The sequence below is a fragment of the Macaca fascicularis genome, chromosome 4 (genome assembly GCF_037993035.2).
Source record: "Macaca fascicularis isolate 582-1 chromosome 4, T2T-MFA8v1.1".
Taxonomy (NCBI): domain Eukaryota; kingdom Metazoa; phylum Chordata; class Mammalia; order Primates; family Cercopithecidae; genus Macaca; species Macaca fascicularis.
In genome coordinates, this window is record NC_088378.1 from 132,970,576 (window position 1) to 132,995,895 (window position 25,320).

General features: G+C 42.3%; 2 protein-coding genes across 14 annotated transcripts in view; one reads left to right on the forward strand and one right to left on the reverse strand.

Annotated features, from left to right (window-relative positions):
• Positions 1–11,916: 11,916 nt before the first annotated feature.
• Positions 11,917–25,320, reverse strand: part of LOC135970317 (uncharacterized) — a 28,266-nt gene continuing 14,862 nt past the window's right edge. Inside the window, exons 5-6 of the mRNA XM_074039111.1 lie at positions 16,626–17,133; positions 11,917–12,149 (exon numbers count right to left, since the gene is read on the reverse strand). Coding sequence (XP_073895212.1) covers positions 12,092–12,149; positions 16,626–17,133 — 566 coding nt within the window. The 3' untranslated portion in view covers positions 11,917–12,091. The remainder of the gene's footprint in view (positions 12,150–16,625; positions 17,134–25,320) is intronic.
• BTBD9 (BTB domain containing 9) overlaps positions 16,837–25,320 on the forward strand; it is a 506,404-nt gene continuing 497,920 nt past the window's right edge. For 11 of the 13 annotated variants that reach the window (XM_065542923.2, XM_005553116.5, XM_045390224.3 and 8 more), the window contains exon 1: positions 16,837–16,978. The gene's annotated coding sequence lies outside the window, so the exon portion shown is untranslated. Of the gene's footprint in view, positions 16,979–17,129; positions 17,211–25,320 lie in introns of those variants that run through there. The other 2 variants (XM_074038159.1, XM_045390225.2) reach the window with 2 other exon arrangements.

Below are 25,320 nucleotides of genomic sequence, written 5' to 3' on the forward strand. Positions count from 1 at the left end.
AATAAAATAATAATAATAGTAATAATAAGCTATCTGGGGTGCTGGCAATGTTCTATTTCTTGGCCTGGGCTTGCTTTGTGAGAATCCAAGAAGCTGCATAATGATTATTTGTACACTTTACTGTATATATGTTAGACTTCAATTAAAAACAAAAGGTTGACCAGGTGCGGTGGCTCACGTCTGTAATCCCAACACTTTGGGAGGTTGAGGCGGGTGGATCATTTGAGGTCAGGAGTTCAAGATCAGCCTGGCCAACATGGTGAAACCCTGTCTCTACTAAAAATATACAAATTAGCCGGGTGGTAGGGGTCCATGCCTGTAATCCCAGCTATTCGGGAGACTGAGGCAGGAGAATTGCTTGAGTCTCGGAGGTGGAGGTTGATGTGAGCTGAGATCGTGCCACTGCACTCCAGTCTGAGCAACAGAGTGAGATCCTGTCTCAAAAAAAAAAAAAAAAAAAAAAAAAAAATTTAAGGAAACAATTATAAATGGGGGAAAATAAAACGAGTAAGAGGAACACTTTTGTTTCATTTTTTGAGACAGGGTCTTACTCTCGTTGCCCAGGCTGGAGTGCAGTGGCATAATCTCTGCTCACTGCAGCCTTGACTTCCCAAATTCAGGGAAGCCTTGACTTCCCAAATTCCCACCTCACCTTCCCAAGTATTTGGGAGTACAGGCACATGCCACCATATATGGCTAATGTTTTGTATTTTTAGTAAAGGTGGGGTTTCACCATATTGCCCAGGCTGATCTCAAACTCCTGGACTCAGGCGATCAGCCCACCTCAGCCTCCCGAAGAGCTAGGATAACAGGTGTGAGCCACAGCGCCCAGCCAAGAGGATCACTTTTGGTTAGGAGCAAGATGAAGAGTGTTCTCATCTTAGCAAATATATAATATTCTTTTGCTTTTTAAAAAACATATGCAAAAATATAATGTACAGCTTGCTTCTTAAAACTCAACATTATATTGAGGTTAATCTGTGTTGATATATATATGCTAGTTAATTCATATCCCCTGTTGTATACTGTTTTATTTTGTAAATACCACTATTTATCCATTCTTCTGTTTCTAGATATTAAAGACTTTCCTTTTTTTTTTTTTTTTCTTTTTTTTTTTCAAGACAGAGTCTCATGCTGTCGGCCAGGCTGGAGTGCAGTGGCACGATCTCAGCTCACTGCAACCTCTGTCCCCCGGGCTCAAGCGATTCTCCAGCCTCAGCCTCCCGAGTAGCTGGGATTACAGGCAACCACCACCACGCCTGGTTGATTTTTGTATCTTTAGTAGAGATGGGGTTTCACCATGTTGGCCAGACTGGTCTCGAACTTCTGACCTCAGGAAATCCGCCTGCCTTGGCCTCCCAACAGGCGTGAGTCACCGCACCTGGCCTTTCATATTTTTCTTATTAGAAGCAACACTACTATGAATATGCTTGTACATGTCTCCATCAATAGATAAGGGAGAACTATTTCTTTTTTCTTTCTTTTTTTTTTTTTGAGAAGGAGTTTCACTCTTGTCACCCAGGCTGGAGTGCAATGGCGCAATCTCGGCTCACCCCACAACCTCCACTTTCTGGGTTCAAGCAATTCTGTGGCCTCAGTCTCCCGAGTAGGTGATATTACAGGCATGCACCACCACACCTGGCTAATTTTGTATTTTTAGTAGAGATGGGTTTCTCCATGTTGGTCAGGCTGGTCTCGAACTTCTGACCTCAGGTGATCCGCCTGCCTTGGCCTCCCAAAGTGTTGGGTTTACAGATGTGAGCCACCGTGCCCTGCTGGGAGAACTATTTCTAGGAGTTATACCTAGGATTGAAATTTCTGGGTCCTGGCACATGCCATCTTCAACTTCATTAGATACATCAAATTATTCTCCAAAGTGATTTATCTATTAAGATTAGGTGTAGTTGCAAGTGATACTAAGTCCAAAATAACAGTGGGTTTAAAAATAGCAAAACATTTATCACTTACATAAAATAAATCCAGAGCTAGGCAGTGCAAGGGTGGAGTGGTGGCTTCACAAAATCATCAGGGATCCAGGAGACTTCTCTCTTGCTACTCCACCATTGTTAGCATGTGGCCTTCATCTTACAGTGCAGTATGGACGTTCAAACTTCACTCATTACATACACATTCCAGCCAGCAAGAAGGGAGAAGAGGAGAAGAAAGACTTCCAAGTATATACTGTTGGCCAGCACTTAGTCACCTGATCACACCTAGCTGCAAGAGAGACTGGGATGTGTCATCTTTATTCTGGGTGGTTGAATGCTCTACAAAAAATAGTGGATTCTATTACTAAGGGAGAAAGGGAGAATTGATACTGGAAGTAAATGAGCAGTCTCTGAAACACTGATTGTACTATCGTAGTATACATGTCTACTAGCGGTGTTGAAGAGTTAAGTTGCTCCACAAACTTAACAACAGGAGGGATCAAACTTTACTTTTTTACAATCTGATTGGTATGAAATGGTTTCTCACTTATTCATTTAATACGTTTGTATGTAGGTTCTACTATTTGCCAGTTACTGCTAAAGGTGCTGGGGAAACAGCAGTGAGCAAATCAAAATGCTAAACTCCCAGAGCTTACATTCTAGTGGAGAAGCCAATAAATAATAAGCAAGTATACATGTATGTATGTAGATGTAAGTTGCATGTTGATAGTTGCTGCTATGGAGAAAGATGGAATACAGGTAAAGTTGCTATTTTATACAGGTTGCTCGGAAAAAGACCTCACTGACAAAAGCTATTGACGCTGAAACCTGAAGTGAGGTAGTTAACCAATGGGAATGAATATGCTAGGGGAGGGCACTCTGGGCAGAGGGGAGGGCACTCTGGGCAGAGAGAAGAGCAAAGAGGCCAAATCTATTACAGCGGAGTGAGTGAGAAGGAGAGTGGTAGGATCTGAGGATGTTAGCAGATGTGACCTGGGCAGAGACCCGACATGTTTCTGTGGCAGGCTTGTGTTCTTATGCTGCTGCTGTCACCATGAGAAAACCATGCTCCAGTGAGCCACTGCCCTTCCCACCTGGACTCCAGAGAGTATTCCACAGTCTGAAGCACAGTGATCTTAGCTGATCTGCATGAGCAAGAAATAAATGCTTATCGCTGTATGCCAGTGAGATTGTGTGTGTTCATTATGCAGCATTTTTGTAGCCATAACTAACTGGTACACTTCTATATCCACCTCCATCCCCAGTTTCTCAGTTTCCCTTTTTTTTTTTTTTTCTTTTTTGAGACAAAGTCTCACTCTGTCACCCAGGCTGGAGTACAGTGGCGCGATCTCGGCTCACTGCAACCTCTGCCTCCCGGGTTCAAGCGATTCTCCTGCCTCAGCCTCCTGAGTAGCTGGGTTACAGGAATGCACCACCATGCCTGGCTAATTTTTTGTATTTTTAGTAGAGACGGGGTTTCACCATGTTGTCCAGGCTGGTCTTGAACTCCTGAGCTCAGGTGACTGCCCTCCTTGGCCTCCCAAAGTGCTGGGATTACAGGCGTGAGCCACTGCGTCCGGCCTCCCTTCTTTTTTCTAAGTGGAATGATTAATTCATTTCTTTACAATTTTTTAAAAATATCAAAAGTACATATATATATATATATATATTTAATGGAGTCTCCCTCTGTTGCCCAGGCTGGAGTGCAGTGGCATGATCTTGGCTGACTGCAACCTCTGCCTCCCGAGTTCAAATGATTCTCGTGCCTTAGCCTCTCAAATAGCTGGGATACAGGCATGTACCACCAGGCTGGCTGATTTTTTTTTTTTTTTTTTTTGTATTTCTAGTAGAGACAGGGTTTCACCATGTTGGCCAGGCTAGTCTCTAACTCCTGACCTCAGGTGATCCACCAGCCTTGGCCTCCCAAAGTGCTGGGATTACAGGCATGAGCCACCATGCCTGGTCTCAAAAGTTCATTTATTATTTTCTCCCTCTGAGAATTGTTTGGTTACACAAGACAGCTTTTTATATATAAAGTGTCCATTGCCATTCTTCTATAATTAAAAAAATAGGATCAGAAAAGATAACTATTGGGTGTTGGGCTTAATAACCAGGTGATGAAATAATCTGTACAACAAACCCCTTTGAGACAAGTTTACCGATGTAACAAACTTTCACATGTACCCCCAAACCTAAAAGTTAAAAGAAAGTAATGGCAGTTTATATTTCTTCTATCTCAAGAAGATAATTTTTATTTTGCAATCTTTTAATATTAATTCTAATTTCATTGTGACTAGAGAACATACACTGCATCATTTCTTCTTTTTGAAGTTTACTGTTTTAAAATTTACTTTGTGAACAAGCATATGATTGATTTTTGTGAATGTTCCTTGGACAAGAATAGTGGTATTTTCTATTATAGGATACTAAGTTCTATTTAAAACTATTATATCAGGCTCGTTGAGGGTTTAATTAAAATCCTCCATAGCCCTGTTATTATTATTAGTCATTTGGTACATCAAAGTTTAGAAACACGTATTAAAGCCTCCTAATAAAATTATAGTTTTATGAAAATCTCCTTGTATTTTTAAAAAGGATTTGCCTTATGTAGTTTGCTACTAAACTGCTTGATGTACAGAGAGTTATAACAATTATCTTTATTTTTTATTTTTATTTTTGAGTTGCATTTTCACTGTTGTTGCCCAGGCTGGAGTGCAATAGCGCGATCTTGGCTCACCAAAACCTCTACCTCCTGGGTTCAAGCAATTCTCCAGCCTAAGCCTCCCAAGTAGCTGGGATTACAGGCATGTGCCACCATGCCTGGCTAATTTTTGTATTTTTAGTAGAGACGAGGTTTCTCCATGTTGGCCAGGCTGGTCTCCAACTCCTGAGCTCAGGTGATCTGCCCACCTTGGCCTTCCAAAGTGCTGGGATTACAGGCGTGAGCCACTGTGCCTGGCTCAATTATATCTTCTTCATTTAGCTTTTTATCATTATAAAACAGTCTTTTGGAACATACATTTCTCCTTTATTTTTCATTCTAATTCATGATTGCCTGATGGATCTCAATGGTGTAATCTGCACAGATGGTGACAGAATCCACATAATATTGGTTAGTATGGGCTAGGTTATGCTACAGTAACAATGATCTCCCAAATCAGTGGCTTACAACAACAAGGATTTATTTCTCCTCACACTACACAAGCCACTGAGGGTCTCAGCTACAATCAATGGCACAGTTTTTTTTCTGGAACACTGTTGGGCATCTTGGTAGAGGAACAGAGAGCATAGAAGCTTCAGCTAGAACTAGTACACATTAGTTTCATTTACATTTCACTGACCAAAATTAGTGTTCACATGATTTTGCTTCATTACAGCAAGAGAGTGAAATCTTTTACAAGGTGAGTCACTGAATATTTATGAGTTATACAGTTTAGATACACACACTGATGTGTGCAGACATTAGAAGAATCATAGTCATACATAGGGGCATTCAATAGCTTGAAGAAAGTAAGTCAAGACCAAAAGAAACAAGCAAACAGACAAAAACATCAAAACCCAGAATAGCTGACTCCTGCTATCAGTGGAATTAAATGGCTTCTCCTAGAGCTACTTTTCTCCCTCTACACCAGGGTCTACTGCCTGGGGCCCTTCAGGTAGCAATGGACTGAACATTCTTCTCCCCAGATTAGACAGAAGTAGGACTCTTCTGAGACTGCTGGCTCTTTGATACTTCTCTGACATAGTACTGTCAGCTTACAGATGTGCCCCTTTGCCTATATCATAATCTTTTACATCACCCTTTCAAGAACCCAGAGCTTCAGGCTGGGCATGGTGGCTCACGCCTATCATCTCAGCACTTTGGGAGGCAGAGGCAGGAGCCCAGGAGTTCCAGACGAGCCTGGGCAACAGAATGAGACTTCATCTCTACAAATAATAATTTAAAAGAAATTAGCCAGGCACAGTGGTGCATGCCTGCAGTCCCAGCTACTCGGGAGGCTGAGGCAGGAGGATTGCTCGAGCCCAGAGGGTTGAGGTTGCAGTGAGCTGTGATTGCACTACTGCACTCTGACCTGGGTGACACAGCGAGACCCTGTCTCAAAAAACAAAAAACAAAAAACAAAAACAAAAAAAACAAAACAAAACCCAAAACCTTGGATTAAGATCCCTTTCAGGATCAAGCTTTTCTTTTTTCTTTTTTTTTTTTTTTTTTTTTGAGACGGAGTCTCGCTGTGTCTCCCAGGCTGGAGTGCAGAGGCATGATCTCAGCTCACTGCAAGCTCCGCCTCCCGGGTTCACGACATTCTCCCGCCTCAGCCTCCCAAGTAGCTGGGACTACAGGCGCCCGCTACCACGCCCGGCTAGTTTTTTGTATTTTTAGTAGAGACAGGGTTTCACCATGTTAGCCAGGATAGTCTTGATCTCCTGACCTCGTGATCCACCCGCCTCGGCCTCCCAAAGTGCTGGGATTACAGGCTTGAGCCACCGCGCCCGGCCAAGCTTTTCTTTTAAAGAGAGAGGTAGTCAAGGGTGTTTGTCTACAGAACACTCTAACTCAACCTTCAGTTCTTCGTCATTTCATCTTGGCTTCTTTCTCTCAGCCAAGAATTTCTCTAAAACTCATCCTAGTCCTACACATCTCTGCCATTCACCACCACTATATGTGTCTGGGGGTCTCATCTGTCTTGCAGCACAATCACCATTATTTCCTTTACCATCACTGTGGTAATCATGGGTGCTGCTCACCCTTATTTGGTTCTGTTTCTCTTTTGAACACATGGTAGGACTGCACGTTCTGGCTTCATTAGGGTTGGTTCTGTGTTGAGTTCTGACATGAATTGTGAGAAGTGATGTCTGTCTTTTCTGGACTATTGTTAGTGTGAGATCCTCTAGAGTTCTCTTTTTCCCTTTTGGAAAAATACATTGATGTTTTTGGGGTTTTTACTGTTGCATAACCTAGCCTATCCTGACTGAAACATATCCTTTTTAAGTATTCAAAATGTACATGACAAAGACACTTATAATCTTTAGACACCTAAAAGAGTACAAAATGCTCCACAACACTTGAGGTACAGATGTACTCACAGCACTCTTATCTGGCTAAGTCAAAATTAGATTGGCTTAAGCACCAGATGCCATTTAAGTGGGAAGTTCAGAATCATTCTGGTAGGCGATTGCCACTTACCCTACATGATTTTTCTGTGTAGTCCACACACCTTATGCATCAGAATCACCTGGGGTATTTTTTTAAAAAACAGGCTCTCCTGGTACCCCTTAAATGAGAATATCTGGCAGTAGGAATCAACATGCCCCCCAAGTCATTCGTATGCATACTTCACACAAGATCTTTCTGTTTGAAATTGCCTTGCCCTACTTTGCGTGTCTGATTTTCATACGACTTTTAGACCAACACAATCCAAAAGTACTTTCTGCAGTAATAGAAATGTTGTGTATATGCACTGTCCAATATAGTAGCTATTGACAATTTTTTTTCTTTTTTTTTTTTTGAGATGGGGTCTCCTTCTGTTGGTTGAGCTGGAGGGCGATGGTGCGATCTCGGCTCACTGCAGCCTCAAATTTCTGGGCTCAAGCGAGTCTCCCACTTCAACCTTCCAAGTAGCTTAGACTAGAGGCACACACTACTGTGCCCCACTATTATTTATTTATTTATTTACTTTTGCAGACAGGGGGTCTCACTATTTTGGCAAGCTTGTCTCAAACTCCAGGGATTAAGCAACCCTATGGCCTCGGCTTCTCAAAGTGCTGGGATTACAGGTGTGAGCCACAGTGCCTGCCCACTATTAACTTCTTGAAATGTGGCTAGTGTGACTGAGAAACTGGATTTTTAATTTAAATTAAAATGGCCACATGTGACTAGAGGCTACCATACTGGACAGTGCAGTTCTAGACTGTTAGCTCCTTTAGATCAGAAACTGTATCTTCCATCTCTGTATCCCCTCTGTGCCTGGCACAAAATAGCCAAGTAAATGAAAACTGAAGTAGGAAATAGCCTAGGCTATTTTTGTGTGGTTTTTTGTTTGTTTGTTTTGTTGTTGTTTGTTTTGGTTCTGGGTATATTAAGCAATGAAAAAATACAAATATACAACTACAAAAATTATAGTATATTTGAAATGTTTACCTTACATTTACAAAGCACCTTTACTGTCCAATTTTCAAGATAAGTACAGTATTAAAATATTAAATCATAGACACATTGGTGTTGATGACAATGCCTAAGAATAGTCATAGCACTCAGTTACCTTTCTGCCTTCAGCTTAACAAATATAAAAGATGTATTAAGAGAACAATGAATCCTGCTTTAGAATCTTCCATGTACCTTCAGTTAAAGAAAGTACGTGGAAATAGATACACTAGTGAATATTACCAGATCATTAATATTTGAAATCAAAAAGAGTTTAAAACAAGGAGTAGGATTTAGATTAGATATATAGAGAGCTAATCCTTCAAATTCTGGCCTACTAGAAGAGAATACTGAGCGAGATTGTGAGAAAATGATTTGATGGGAGAACCTGGGACTTGAAGCTTCCCACTTATGCTTGTCAACCATTACTTTACCTATCCATCTCCCTCAGGAAAAAAAAAAAAAAAAAGCAAAGTTAAGAGAATGACATACTGTAGAGTTGCAATAACATTAAAAGACAATTCATTGTTTTAGCTCTATTTATCTTACGTAAAATGCTGGAGAACTCATAAACAAGATATATTCTTATCAGCAAAGAAGGGTGTGTAAGTTTTTTTTTTTTTTTTGAGAAGAGTCTTGCTTTGTCACCAGGCTGGAATGCAGTGGCACAATCTCAGCTCACTGCAACCTCTGCCTCCCAGGCTCAAGCAATTCTCGTGCCTCAGCCTCCCAAGTAGCTGGGATTACAGGTACACACACCATGCCTGGCTCATTTTTGTATTTTTAGTAGAGACGGGGTTTCATCATGTTGGCCAGGCTGGTCTCAAACTCCTGGCCTCAAGTTGATCTGCCTGCTTCGGCCTCCCAAAGTGCTGGGATTACAGGTGTGAGTCACCGTGCCTGGCCAGGTGTATAAATTTTAACTTTTGCCTGAAGTGAGGGCAAGGGACTAGGAATCAGATAGTCATCATAAGCATATTTACCACTCATTTTCCTAGTTTTTTCACAAACAACTTGAAGTAGCTAGTGAAATTACAAACAGAATGTAAAAAATTATAAACCGGCCAGGTGCGGTGGCTTACGCCTGTAATCCCAGCACTTTGGGAGGCTGAAGTGGGCAGATGACGAGGTCAGGAGTTCAAGACCAGTCTGGCCAACATAGTGAAACCCTATCTCTACTAAAAATACAAAAAATTAACCAGGTGAGGTGGTGTGAACCTATAATCCCAGTTACTTGGGAGGCTGAGGCAGGAGAATTGCATGAACCCAGCAGGCGGAGGATGCAGTGAGCTGCGATCGTGCCATTGTACTCCAGCCCAGGCAACAGAGCGAGACTTCGTCTCAGAAAAAGGAAAAGAAGCCGGGCGCGGTGGCTCACGCCTGTAATCCCAGCACTTTGGGAGGCCGAGGCGGGCGGATCACGAGGTCAGGAGATCGAGATCACAGTGAAATCCCGTCTCTACTAAAAATACAAAAAAAAAAAAATTAGCCGGGCGCGGTGGTGGGCGCCTGTAGTCCCAGCTACTCGGGAGGCTGAGCCAGGAGAATGGCGTGAACCCGGGAGGTGGAGCTTGCAGTGAGCCGAGATCGCGCCACTGCACTCCAGCCTGGGCGACAGAACTAGACTCCGTCTCAAAAAAAAAAAAAATAAATAAAATAAAAAAGGAAAAGAAATTATAGATAAACCAGAGAAGGAGAAAACCCAAACTTAAGTACAAGGTTCAGTACCAGTAGAAAACAAATTAGAATGCAGATATACAGACCACAGGTTTCTATTCAGGCACTAAAATGGAGCCACACATTTGACTCAGAGCTTAATGGCAGCCAAGGTGAAAAGGAACACATACCCAATTACACAATTCACTTGCTGTAAGCAGGACAATCAGTTATTCAAGAGTAGCCAAGCACTTCATGATACCTAGCTCTGAAATTTTCATGTGATCAAGTGCACAATAACAATCCTATAGTAAAAGCTATTGGAGCTTAGAAAAGGATGCCCCAATATATGGCACTTTAAAGTACTAAAGAAGCAGCTTCAAAATCTGACACCCCTTCACCCACCCCATCTCCAATCTTATCTCTCCTAAAGCTCAGGATGAAGTTCTTTAGTTCCTTTATATACCTATAAATTGGACCCACCAAAGAGAAACACAATTGCCTTTGATCCCTCCCTGAAATTTCATTAACTAGAGATTAAACCTCACATCAGAGGGAGACTGAAAATTAAACACCACACGTAAAGTCCAAACTTTGTACCAAACTATCATCCCTTTTCCCTTCCCACTTAATTCCCAGAATCATTTACTAACCATTGCCTGAGCATTGGAGCCATTTATTCCTAAAAATAACTTACTGTCCCTTAAAATTACCACATCTCCCCCATCTCTCCTTCTCTTATGAAGAAGGGTATATAAGCATCTGGACCTCATTGTGTTACTGGATAATCATTCTCCTGTGATTCCCCTGTGCTTGTGCACATTAATAAATTTGTATACCCTTTTCTCCTGATCTGCATATTGTCGGTTCACTTTCAGCACACTTTCAGAGGGCAGAGGGGAAGCTTTGCCTATTTGCCCAGACAATGCACTGGTGGGCTCTGTGGAGTTGTCTCTTCTAGAATTGCTTAACATATGCAGAAGATACAATACTCAAAATACAAGCCATGAAAACACTCCTGGTTGTGGGTGGGGAAGATTTCTGTTTGTATGCTCAGGACAATATGGTCAGGTATGCAGTGTCTTGATGGACCAGCTAATATTGTGTGGCTGACTAAAGGCAGATACACTGTTTAGAATTCAGTAATCTAATCAGCAGATGGTAGAGGGCTGACAGCCTTTTGTGAAGAGTGAGTCACCCCGTTAAGATTCTCACCTAAATAGGAACATTCCTCTCCATATGGTAGTGAACAGACAGAGCCCCTGCAAGCAACCCAGGATTTTCCTTAAACAACTCTTCAAAAATATGAAAAAAATCAGTGTTCAAGACCATCAAGTTCCATTCAACAGAGCAAGAGGTCTGCAAACTCACAGACACGTCATGTTTTTCTTTTCTTTAAAAAAAATTCCCATTAGTTACCAATATTTAGAGGTCAACAGTTTTCAAATCTGGCAACCTTGGATGCTCATACCACATGGTAACAATCTGCTGGGCTGAGTTCAGAGTACTTACCCACCTGCCTGGGCCGTTTAGGCTTTAGAATGCTCTGTTGGAGAATGATCAAGATTTGGATTGAAATTTTTCAAAGAAGAAATGATCAGTTGCTCACTGTGACTGTAGGAAAACCTAACTAATGCTCCCATGAAATATATGGCTTTTAGCAAAGTGGCTGGCCAGTAAATCTACCTGGAAGAATTACTTGCAAAACATACCCTTAAGTAAATAAATTAATGTGGTATTTAGTTGCTGGATCTAAGCCAATTAAATTTGAGGACATGTGCCCCCCAAAATTATTTCAGTTTTGGAACAGGTGATCTTGATCCATTCTTTCTGACAAATGGTGAGCAGCAAGATCAGCTATCAAGTTTATTATAATAAAATATCATCAGCATATAGGAAGATCATGGGTTTTTTAATTTCTAAAGCAAGGGAGCATGTGTCCAAATAACCTAAAAGTGGTTTCAAATTACTTAGACGTAAGTTAAAAACAAGAAGGGCTACAACTATTTTATGCCACTTAAAATATTTTTTGATCTGTCTGAACAATTCTATTGATCTGGACTTTCCAGGTCATAGAGAAGTCTTGGTTTTATATGAACCTGGATTCTATATTTAACTCATGCAACTTAACCTGAAACCAGCTCTTATTCACAGAGTCAAAGTATGAGAAATCATTTGAAGCTGCAAACATTATTTTAAGAACAAAGTTTATTTTTCTAATTGTAAAAATTATTATTGTACATTGTCAACAATTTGGAAAAGAAAGAAAAGTTTACATTATTTTTCTTTAAAAAATTTCAAAGCAATAGAATACAGATATGCAGGGCAATTCACCCACTTACAAACGCTGAGCCAACAAATTTACTCAGAGCTTCTTGGCAAAGTGAAAAGGGAAAAACAGCCAGTTATATAATTCACATTGCCTATAAAGAGAAAACACATCAGTTACTCAAGGGTAGCCAAATATTTCATGACTCGTGGCTCAGAGAGACAATTCTCTTGTGTTCATATGAGGAACACAGTGATATCACACACAACAACCTGTAAACTATGCCTTCTAGAATTCCTCAGTACAAGGGAAAGTGTACACAGTATGAAGCCTGGGGGTTAAAAGCATGGATTTGAATCCCAGCTTTGTCACTTATTAATTGTACCTTGAGTAATTACTTAACCTTTCTATGCCTTGGCTTCCTGTTTTATAAAATATTGTGAATAATATCACCTACTTCAAAGGGCAGTTATGAGGCTTAAATGAACTAATGCTTACAAGACAAACATAGGTAACATAGGTACAGGTACTAGTACACGGTAAACATCCTTATTATTAAAGTCAATGCTAAAATAAATGTGTGTGCACATGCTAATAGTACAGACAGAGGGTACTTAAACCAACTAAGGGCCTGAGGAAAGGCTTCTTGGAAAAAGGATGCTTGTGCTGGGTCTAAATCTTGGTCTACCATGACCTCGGCCAAATTATTTAAACTTTGTCCCTATCTGCTAAAACAGATATTTTGACTTGGCCTTCCAAAGCGTTGGGATTACAGGCATGAGCCACCACAACCAGGTCTACCTCATTAGTTTAAATTTTTATTTTTAATTTTTAATTAATTTATTTTTTTGAGACGGAATTTCACTCTTGTTGCCCAGGCTGGAGTCCAATGGCGTGATCTTGGCTCACTGCAACCTCTGCCTCCCGGATTCAAACGATTCTCCTGTCTCAGCCTCCCGAATAGCTGGGATGACAGGGGCATGCCACCATGCCCGGCTAATTTTTGTATTTTCATTAGAGACGGGTTTTCATCATATTGGTCAGGCTGGTCTTGAACTCCTGACCTCAGGTGATCCACCCACCTCTGCCTCCTAAAGTGCTAGGATTACAGGCATGAGCCACCACACTTGGCCTTATTATTATTATTTTTTAAATAGAACTATGACAACTAGTTATGTACTTAGTATTTCTGTCTCTCCAAACTGTGAGTTCCTTGAAAACTGTGTCATAGCCATAGTATCTAGGACAGAAGCTGGCACGTAATATACTGATTCTTAATGGTTGAAAAATGGTCTGAGAAGGATTTGAAGTGTACTGTTATAAGCAAGTGAGTCTGATATAAAATTGGGGTGATTGAGCCCGGGGGTTGAGGCTGCAGTGAGCCAAGATTGCACCACTGTACTCCAGACTGGGCAACAGAGCAAGACGCTGTCTCAAAAATAAAAAGAAATAAAAGTATTGAATCAAATATGACCAAAAATAAAATAAAATTGGGGGATTATCTAGCAATTAATGTGAAAATTAGACTCAGCTTGATCCCATCCTTTGCCAGATGAGAAAACCAAAGCCTGGAATAGCTGAGGGATTTGTTCAAAGTTATCTAGCTAGTTAATGGCCAGAATCAAGACTAGAACCTCGAAACTCCCATCAAACCAGTCCAGAGGGCAATCCACTACATTGGTCTGCCTTTGAGATCTCAGTGATTTAGTATGTATCTCCACTATCCCACTGAAGTTTGCTATTGTTGGTTACCAACCACTTTTCTGTTGCTAAATCCAGTGAATGCTTTCTAGTTCTTGATATACTGGGCCTATTTGTGGTCTCTGACTGTGTTGACCCCTCTCCATCTTGCTTGCTTGGCTTCAGAGGCATTAGGCTCACCTAGTTCTCCTTTTCTCTCTAGCCATTCCTCCTCAGACTTCTTTTTGGGCTTCTGATCATCTGCACCTCCTTTTAAAGTTAGTGCTCCCCAGGGGCCCTATCCTTGCCTCTCCTTATTATGTCTTCTGTATTTTCTCCCTGATTGATCTCATCCATGCCTCGGGCTTAAATTACCAATTATAAATTTATTTCTTCCAAATCTATTTTAACTCAACCTTTTTCCTCATTCATAGACCTGTATAGTTTGAGTATTTATTGGACATTTTTCTACAGATGTGGAGGTTCCCTCCATCAGGTCACAGTCATATTGCTATAGTCTCTGAAGGTGCTGAATTGTACCCTTCATTTCCAGGTAACAGAGAAAGCTGCAGGAAACCAACTATTATCTTTATTACTGACTGTATTAGTTTCCTACTGCTGTTGTAACAAGTTAGCACAAACCTGGTACCTTAAAACATACAAGTTTATTATCTTGCAGTTCTAGAAGTCAGAAGTCCTAAAATCAACGTGTTGGCAGGGTTGTGTTCCTAGGGTGCTAGAGAAGAATCCATTTCCTTGCCTTCTCCAGCTTCTACAATTTGCTTGCATTCCTTGGGTCCATCTTGAAAGCGAACAGTATAGCATCTTCAAATCTGTCTGACCTCTGCTTCCACCATCACATCTTCTCTGACTCTGACCCTCCTGCCTCCAGCCCAGTCAGACAATCCAGGATAATCTCTCTAGATGCATCATTTAGTCATATCTGCAAAGTCCCTTTTGCCACGTAATATAACATATTCACAGGTTCTGAGTATTAGGGTGTGGTCATCCTTTTTTTTTTTTTTTTTTTGGTGTGTGGGGGGATCATTATTCTGTGTAACACAGCTGACAAAGCTGGTATTAAATATCACCTGTGGACAGACAGCTTCCTAATGCCAAACTCTGGAATTAAATACATATACTTTCTTTGTAGCCCTGGACTAGGCACCCTTGTCCCTACCCATAGGCCCTGCTCCAGGAAAAATGGAAAAGAACATCAGGATAGTTCCCTGAAGATTGTTATCTTTTAAGAGAAAAAGAATGGGATAGATGTCACATGTCTAGTTTCTCCCATTTAAGTTCACCAACCAGGAAGTCACTCCCCTACGGAAGAGTGAATTGGGGACAGGTACAGTGAGAAGCCAGGAGAGTATTACACTAATAGATGTCATTCCATATGGAAGGAAGACATTGTGAATGGAGAGTAAATGTTTCCCCAACAAACATATCCATATTTGAACTCATCACCATACTCCACATATCTGGTCATCCTCCTAAGGAATGTCACCATCACTATCTATAATAGTAACTTAGACACCTGTGGATAATCAAGACTCATGTAGCTTGCCATCTTGCTAAATGTTACCACTGTCTACCTCAGCACTCATGCTAGGAACCTGGCCTACTCATTTATCCCCACTCAGTGCTGTGAATTCTACCACCTTAATGGCGCTAACATCTATCCCCTCCTCTATTCCCACTGCCAATGCCTTAATGTTCTTATCACTTGTCTGAGTACTGCAATGGCCTAAAAATGGGTCTCCCTGCCCCAAGCCTTGCTTTTCCTGACCATTTTCACTTTCTACTTTTACTCCTGAAGCTGCCTTTGCCTGGAATTAAGTCCTTCCCAATCTGTCTCCTCCAACACCCGCACGGGTGGTCCCCTACCTTGCTCCAGCGCCGGGGATAACTGACTCTCCTACATCAGCTAGAGTCAGACCTGCATCCGGATTTCTACGACTCTTACCTATCTAGATAGACAAATTTATTTTTTGAGACAGTGTCTTGCTCTCACTGCAGAGGCTGGAGTGCAGCGGCGCGATCACGGTTCACTGCAATCTTGAACTCCCCAGGTTCAAGCGATCCTCCCACCTCAGCCTCCCGAGTATCTGTGACTACAGGCGCGTGCCATCATGCCCATCTAGTTTTTGTCTTTTTTGTAGAGACGGGGTTTCACTATGTTACCCAGGCTGGTCTCGAACTCCTGAACTCAAGCGATCCGCCCACCTCGGCCTCCCAAAGTGTTGGGATTACAGGCGTGAGCCACAATAGGCTTTATACTTACAAAGTACCTTTGCATACCTTATTTCATTTTCTTTTTTTTTTTTTTTTTTTTTTTTGAGGCGGAGTTTCGCTCTGTCTCCCAGGCTGGAGTGCAGTGGCCGGATCTCAGCTCACTGCAAGCTCCGCCTCCCGAGTTTACGCCATTCTCCTGCCTCAGCCTCCCGAGTAGCTGGGACTACAGGCGCCCGCCACCTCGCCCGGCTAGTTTTTTTTGTATTTTTTAGTAGAGACGGGGTTTCACCATGTTAGCCAGGATGGTCTCGATCTCCTGACCTCGTGATCCGCCCGTCTCGGCCTCCCAAAGTGCTGGGATTACAGGCTTGAGCCACCGCGCCCGGCCGTATTTCATTTTCACCTCACAATTCTCCAGCGTAGGCTGGACCGGTATTATTATGCCCATTTACATACAGAGGAAACTGAGAGTCAAGGCTGGGCCAGTCACACCCTGCTGCGAAGTTAACGAGCGTCACTTAGCAGCCTCGACATTAACCGCGCTCTCAGCCCTTTCCGGTCCTACTCCTTGGAGAACATTCCTGCACCTCCAAGAACTGGCCGATAGGGTCTGCGGCGGTCCGGACAAGGTCACTCCACAGGCGCCCAGGACCTTCCCATCCGTAGTGACGCGCGCCGGTGACGCCATACAGTGACGTGCGGTGACGCGACTTACCCCGGAGCCAGGTGCCGGCAGGGCAGCCACACCCTGGGGCCCCCTGCTCTGGAGGGGCAGCGGGTAGAGCCGGTGCGGAAAAGCCGCCAAAGCCGCCTCAGGCGACTTTCGAGGCCTGCACCCCGGGACCCAGCAGCCGGCGATCGATCGGTTGCTAAGTGACGCCACCGCGCAGTGGCGCGTGCGCGGCCACGGCGGAGTGCGTGAAAGCGGACGCGCGCCGCGGCAGCCGGGGCGGCGGCGAGGACGGCGGCCACGGCAGCGGCGAAGGGGGCGGTGGCGAAGAGGGGGGTGCGCAGCGGGCGGAAGAGGCGTCTGTGCCGTCTGCTAGGTCGCAGAGGAACATCGTTGGGGTGAGTAGCCGGGTCCTTGCAGGGGAGGTGGGGCCTGGCCGCACCTGCTGCGCGGACCCGGGGCGCGGGGACGCGCGCCCCCGCCGTATCCGCGCGCACCGCTCCCCGCCCCTCCGCCGCTTTTTCCGGGGGCGGGGAAGGAGCTGGGACGGGGCCTGACGAGGGTCAGTTCCTGGGCCCAGGTGTTCTGGAGAGCGTAGCCGGGGCCGGGGAAGGCTCGCAGTCCACGAAGGTGTAGTAGGAAGTAGAGGTCTCGGGGGTTCGGGGTGGCTCTACCAGCCTCCCAAAGAGAGGAGTTCGAATCAGGAGCAGCGCAGGTTCACTAGCAGCCTCGTATCCTGTCTGAGACGACGTTGCCTGGGACTGAGAGGAGACGAAACCCGTGACCCTGGGGTGGGGGTTCGGAAAGTTTGGGACTGCTGGGGCCCTCATCTCCCCTGTCCTGGCCAGCCTCTGAGTAGGAGCTGGTTGTTATGGAGAGAGTTGTGAAGCAGTGCCTGCGTGCGGCGTCAGACACACCCACGTCCTAGGGAGGGTGACCTGTCAGTATATATCCGGGGCAGCCAACCTGTTGCCTAGAGTTTGTAACTTCACACGTATGTGCATGTGTTTCCTTGGCGTTTTAGTACATTGTTGCTACAGAGTTTGAGACCAAGGTGCTGATAGGCATCCTCATTTGTTACTTCCTCATAGACTCAAATATCTTGCTATATTTCCCAGAACCGTGTTGTGCTTTTGTCATTAGTAGGTCCAAGGAAGTATGGAAGCATGTTTCGTTTGTTTTTCGTAAAGGCAGTACAAGTTGCTATTTTCTGGACAGAAAGTAGGGATTCTCTTCACTGTGTGGGTTGGAAAGTGTTGATGATGGGAGAACCCAGAGTGTAAAGGTGTAGCTTATCTTCAGCCCGGTGCTCTCTTCTCAGCGCTCTGGACTCTATAATGGGTAGATGTATGGGGGTTGTGGTTACCATACTTAGGAGCGAGGAGTATTGGAGACAGGGAAGAAGCCAGTCTTTTCTTTCTGTTGATTAAGGCAATGTGTAGAACCAGTGAAAAGATAGACTGTACTGAAATGTAATGTTTGGTGCAAGAGGATTGAGGAAAATAAGTTCAAAGTTCTCACTTAGGTCTAAAATTCTTTGATTCCGTTTCATAACTGAGGATCTATAAAGTATGTTACCTCTTGGAACCGGTAATAACCTTGCTTTGTAACACTTACTAGATTACTCGGAATTCAAAGTGTCTTCCTCCTTGCACTATAATAGCTTTTAGGACAGGAGTCACCTGTGTTTTCCTCCTTGCCCTATGTCTAACACATAGGAAAAACGTGCCTGCCACAGAGTAGGCATGCAATGGATGTTTGTTATATAGCACACTATGCTCAAGTGGTGTATCTATATATAGAAAGCATTTAGTTCAGTCCATTAAGTACTTAATAAATGTGCCTCCCTCTGCCCAGTATCATGATAGGTATGGGAGGAGGATTATGGAGTGAAAAATGACATAGACCTTTTTTTTTTCCTTTGAGAGCAGTAGTCTAGCTAGGAGATATATACAATAATTATAAAACCAAGTTAAGTAGCATGTAACCAGTGCTCTTTGAGGACTATAAATGTGGTAGGAAATCAGAAAAGATAGGATGTGTCGGCTGAGTTAGGGAACTCTTTGAAAGAGGTAAGACTTGACTTGCTCTCTGAAAGAAGTGTAAAATTTGAATTAAGAAATAAACCAGGGACTGAGGAAATAATAATGTGAATTTGGTTGTTGGAGGATATACCAAGACGACTTTTATGTCTGGTAACTGGAGCAGAACGTCTCTTATAGAGGAATACTGGAGAGAGATGGCTTAGCAGGTTGGGAAGGCAAAGTGTTAAGGACTAAGGCGGGCTTATCAGCATTCCACTGTTAACAAGACAGAACCTTCTTGTAAGGTGGGATAGAGGTTGTATTAATCAGAGTATAGTCTTTGACAAGAATAAGTGTTATCCTTACTTGAAAGTAAAGGATATTACTCTTGAACCAATATCAGGTTGTTAATGTACTTTTGATTTCAATTACTAATTGGAATTGATGCTTCACTAATGTGCATGTATTTTAGGTAGTTAGTGGTGCATGTCTCAATTTCTAAAATCTACCTGATGTACTTGGGCCGTTGTTTTGGAAATTGACTGAAATGATGTACCAGTAGTCATCCAGTCACTCTCAGTGACATAGTTTTGCTTGGGATTATCTCTCTGAGGTTTGTCTTTACTGCTGATCCTGTAAAAAATACAAATGTTAGTTGGGAAAGGAGACTTTCTGATGAACGATGCTTAAAAATATGGACAAAAGAGATTTCTGAATAATTAAAGACACTGCTGCTGAATATTGAACCCTTGATCTTTATTTATAACATCTTCTGTTATGTGAAAATTCTTTTGAGTGTGTAAACCTGAAGTTGAATAGCTAACCAAGATGTGTAAAGTTACAACTGCAAATGTTGCATTATTTAACAACTCAGCAAATATTTACTGGGTGCTGGCTATGGCTAGACACTTTGTTGGGTTCTGGGAAGACAAAGTGGTTAAGACACAGAATATCCTCAGCATACTAAGTGTTCATCAGAAGAGATAAACCACTAACCATTATATGCTGTGACAAATTAAATCACTTTTGGAATGAATAATGTGCTGGGGGAGTAGAGCACTTTGGCTGGAGAAAAAATTGATTGGGAACATGCTGAAAAGAAGGGGATGGAGCTTAGCTCTGAGGGTTAAATAAAATTTTGCCACATGTGGAGGAGGAAGAGAGCATTCCAGGCAGAGGGGCCAACATAAGCAAAGTTACTGAAGATTAAAATTAAATGGCACTTTTGGAAATATCTTGAGTTGTTTCTTGTGGGCAAGAGAGAGGGAAGAGGGCTGAACTCAAGAACCCATTCCTGAGATTATGAACCCATTCCTGCTGTAATGGCATTAATCCATTCATGAAGGCCTAGTCACTTCTTATTGCATGGCAGAAGTGATGAGGCAGGAAGCTATTTTTGGAGCCAAATTATGAGGGGGTCTTCTACTTCATCCTAAAAAGTCTAGACTTCTTCCATTCATTGGCAGTGGAGAGCCATAGAAGGTAGAGTAATCAGAAAGTTGACAGTTCGTGTGCAGATTGCATTAGAGTGGAGAGGCAGGGAGACTAGAATGTAGGTGAGAAATGTTGGACAATGGGAATGGATCGATTTTGGAGACATTTTTAGATGTTAAAAATCTTTACATTTATGACCAGCTAAAGGTAAGGGAGAGTGAGAAGTCAAAGATAATATGTCTAGTTTGAGCAACTGTTTGCTTATGATGACATTAAGTTAGAAATTACAGGAAGAGGGACAGGTTTGAAGAGGAGAGAAGAAATAATGGCAGTGTTAATTCTGAGGTTTCTATGAGGAGTTTAAAAAGAGAGATCTACTAAGTAACTGGAAATTCTACTTCAGAGTTTATGAGATGGTTAGGGACAATTGTAATATAGATGACCGCTGAGGTTATGGGAGTAGCAACCTTCTAGGATGCATGTTAGTATAGTAGTTAACTTAGTGGACTTTGGAGTTAGGAAGATAGCAGGTCAGATCTCTGTTCAATGTTCTTTATTGGTTGGCTGACCTTGGGAAAGTTATTTAACTTCTCTAAGCCTAGGCTTCTTATCTGAATTAAAGAATTGTAGTGGAAATTAAGAAAGGTACTATGTGCACAGTGATTAACACAATGCCTGTTTTATAAATGCTTAATATAATAAATGGCAGCTGTTGCTGTTATTGTTAGTAGTAGTAATGGATGTAGAGATAGTAGATGAGGGCCCAACCCCAGAAAAATGGAGAGTGGGAACTGGCAAAGATGATGAATGGAACTTTTGGACATTTAAATCAGTATTTAAACTTGCATCAGTTATTGTCTTTGTTTTGTGCTGCTATTTCATATTTTATGTTTCATAATAGCAGCACAAAACTAAGACAAGAACTGATCTAAGTTTAATTTATAAAGAACAGGCTGGGTAATTTATAAAGAACAGAAATTTATTTCCTGATGGTTCTGGAGGCTGGGAAGTCAAAGATCAATGTGCCAGTATCTGGTGAGGGCCTTCTTGCTGCGTGATAACATGGCAGAAGACATCAACATCACATGGGTGAGAGAGAGAGGGAATGGGGCTGAACTCATAGTGTGAACCTATTCCCACTCTGTTGGCATTAATTCATTCAGGAGAAGAGTCTTCATGGCCTAATCACTGAAGATTCCACCACTCACTACTGTTGCATTGGGGAATCAAGTCTCCTCTAACACATAGAGGACACATGCAAACTGTAGTAGTTCTAAAATTTGAAAATGCATTAGGAAGAGCTGGAGGGGGCCAGGTGTGGTGGCTCATGCCTGTAATGCCAGCACTTTGGGAGGCTAAGGCGGGTGGATCACTTGAGGTCAGGAGTTTGAGACTAGCCTGGCCAACATGGTGAAACCCTGTCTCTACTAAAAATACAAAAATTAGCTGGGTGTGGTGGCACACACCTGTAATCCCAGCTACTCAGGAGGTTGAGGCAGGAGAATCACTTGAACCCAGGAGGCGGACATTGCAGTGAGCCGAAATTAGGCCACTGCACTCCAGCCTGGGTGACAGAGTGAGACTCCATCTCAAAAAAAAAAAAAAAAAAAAAGAAAAGAAAAGAAATAGCCAGAAGCCTTGGTAAAGCACAGATTTCTGGGTCCCACCCCCATAGTTTCTGATTATGTAGGTGTGGACTGGGGCTTGAAAAATTGCATTTTTGAACAAGTTCCCAGGTAATGCTGATGCTGCTGTTAGAGGATAGATGAAAAGGAACCAGCACTAACAAAGTGGTTGAAGTGTATGGAGAACTAGGAGATAGTTTAGAGAAGAATAAGAATTAACAGCCTCTAGACTCTCTAGGTCCACCAGTCTGATTTCCAATTTCATAGACCTTATCTCATTTCTGTTTTCTCCAGAATATATTATAATGCCTGATACATAGCAATAACCTTTGAAGCTGCTTAATACTGTCCTGGTGCCTGATTGCATGTACCTCACACACAGATTTCATTTATCCTCTTTTATCTCTGATGAGTCATGGGGAGGATATGATTTCTAATTTTACACACACACAAAATAACTACAGAAAATTTCTTTCATATATCTGATGTGTAGCTATGTGCATCTGACTTTGTGTTAGATGCCCTCTCCCCTTATTTTTTTTTAAAATGACAATCCAGTTTGCAAAATAATTGTTAATAATATGTGCCAGGATTCCAGTCTGTGTCCTGTATTAGGCACCTTGAGTCTTACAAGGGAAGCAAATAATGTATTCCCTGTTCCTGAGAAGTTTACAGATAAGATGGGTGAAATGAGCAAAACCCACAGGAAAGAAACAGGAAGAGGTATAATCACAGAAATGTGGATGTAGAGGAATCTGAATCTAAGGGCACATTCCTTGCTTGCCAATATTCTTTGGGTTTTACATGTTGCATATACTGAAGACTTTTGGCATATAGCACACATGTTAGTCCTAGTCTCTGAGAGGAAGTTATAAGGGAGTTCCACTGTATGAGGAAATAAAACAGTAGCTGTGCAAAATTATAAACACATTTGTAAAGGGAGTGAAATTGGGGTTAAATTGGAGCTTCATGACTGACAGTTTAGCTACTCACTATTCTGCCTAGGTGCTTGTTCTCTCTCATTTATCTCTCAACTAACATTCATTAAGCATTTACAATGTGCCAGAAATTGTATGAAGTGCTGGGCATAGAGAAAACATTAACTGCTTTGTGTACCTAAGTCTGGTTTTACTCGGGGAAATGAGTGTGCACACATATATGCACATTGTCAGGGTGAAGGTGCCTGACTTTTATAATCTTAAGATTTTATTGAAGGAAGAGACATCGAGGACTTGAAGTTGAATTCATTCAGCCTTATGTATTCAAGGAGTATAGGGATGGGGTCATGACAGGTATAGAGATGTATCTTTTTTTTAGCAATCAAATCTGTAATTTGATAGAAGAGAAAGAACATATTTGGAGTAATACAAAGAATATGATAAGTACTGTATAAATATTGATTACGGACTAGGTACTTTGGTTTCTTAAGTAGCTAAGTGTTCAGTTTTAACAGCAACTCATAAGCTATTGTAATGTTTCAGAAATTATAACATGTCATAAGTCCACATTAACCTCCTGGGCTGCCTTTGCATCTGAATATGAGACACAAAAATATTCTGGCAGTCTGTGTCCCTATTTTCTTGATTTGGGAAGTATATGCATGATGCATATAAGCAAAAGAGTAATTAAAAACAAGCTGCTATTTATCTAATGGCTACATATGCAAGGCCCTTTCTGTATACTGTTTCATCCTTATAATGACAACCATGTAAATTTGACATTATCTCCATTTTACTAATAAGGTAACTGAGTTCCAGAATGGGAACTGTTTGTCTATAGTTTGTGGCCAGTGAGAAGTGGGACTGGGCTCCAGTCCAGACCCAGGTGTGGACTCTGCAGCCTATGCTCTTTTTACTTCATATCAATTCCTTATGTCACCATGGGTCTTCAGCATGTCAATGTCTTGATGAAGAAATACAGTCTCATTTCTGTTGTTTTAGGAAAAGTTACTGGAGGAAGGTAGAAATTTAGTCACTGCCTAAATATTTGAAGACAATTTGATAATATAGTTAGTAACGGAAGGGAATGGGGGCTGGACAGTTGATGGCCCCAACGCTGATTCTCCTATGAAGACATGCTGTATTTGACCCCAGTTATTTTTTAATTGACTCACAGGAGATCTTACATAAATATTCAGTTTTCTCACTTTTTATTTATTTTTATTTTTATTTTCATAGACACAGGGTCTGGCTCTCTTGCCCAGATTAGAGTACAGTAGTGTGATCCTAGCTCACTATAACCTCGACCTCTTGGACTCAAGCAATTCTCCCTTCTCAGGCTTCTGAGTAGCTGGGATGACAGGTGCATGCCACCATGCCTGGCTAATTTATTTTTATTTCTGTATAGACAGAGTCTCACTATTTGCCTAGGCTGGTCTTGAACTCCTAGGCCCAAGGGATCTTCCCACCTTGGCTCCCAAAGTACTGGGATTACAGGTGTGAGTCATTGCACCCAGCCCCACTTCTTTATGTATAGGTGCCAAGTTTTCTAGAGAAAGAACTGTACTTTTTCAAGCTAATGACATTTATAGTAAAGTCAGCTCTTTTAAAAAATCCCTTAAAACCTCACCCCAAACAATGTATACCTGAGATTTCCCAGCTAATCTCCCTTCTCTCCGTACTTATTCCCTCCACTTAGGTGTTTATTTTTAAACCTATTTACAAAATTAATACATTCTATTTATAGTTCTGTGTAGATATTCTAACTTGCAAAGTTTTCATTTCTTGCATTTTGACTAAGTCACTCTGGTCCTATTTAATACATTCCTGGAAATATAGACTGTAACTATCTTTGTAAATGATAGTTAATTTCAGTTAGTTTTACAATGAATATTTCTATAAATTTATAATTCTGCAAATGGAATAACTTAAATCAAATTCTATGTTAGTTATCTTTTGCTATGTAACAAATTATCCCAAAATTTAGCTGCTTAAGACAACAAACTTTTTTTTTTTTTTGAGACAGAGTTTTGCTCTTGTTGCCCAGGCTGGAGTACAATGGCGTAATCTCGGCTGGCAGCAACCTCCGCCTCCCGGGTTCAAGCCATTCTCCTGCCTCAGCCTCTGGAATAGCTGGGATTACAGGAATGCGCCACCACACCCAGCTAATTTTGTATTTTTAGTAGAGATGGGGTTTCTGCATGTTGGTCAGGCTGGTCTCAAACTCTGGACCTCAGGTGATCCGCCCGCCTCGGCCTCCCAAAGTGCTGGGATGACAGGCATGAGCCACTGCGTCCAGCCAACAACAAACATTTTTTAATCTCATGATTTCTGTGGGTCAGGAATTCAGAACCAGCTTAGCTGGGTAGTTCTGGCTGAGTCACTGATGAGTTGCAATCAAGCTTTTGACCAGGCCGGGCGCGGTGGCTCACGCCTGTAATCTCAGCACTTTGGGAGGCCAAGGCGGGCGGATCACAAGGTCAGGAGATCGAGACCAACCTGGCTAACACAGTGAAACCCCATCTCTACTAAAAATACAAAATATTAGCCGGGCGAGGTGGTGGTGGGCGCCTGTAGTCCCAGCTACTTGGGAGGCTGAGGCAGGAGAATGGCGTGAACCCGGGAGGTGGAGCTGCCGCTGCTGCTGGGGCCGGAGGATCTGCTTCCGAGATGGTGCACTCACATGGCTGTTGGCAGGAGGCCTCAGTTCCTTGCTGGC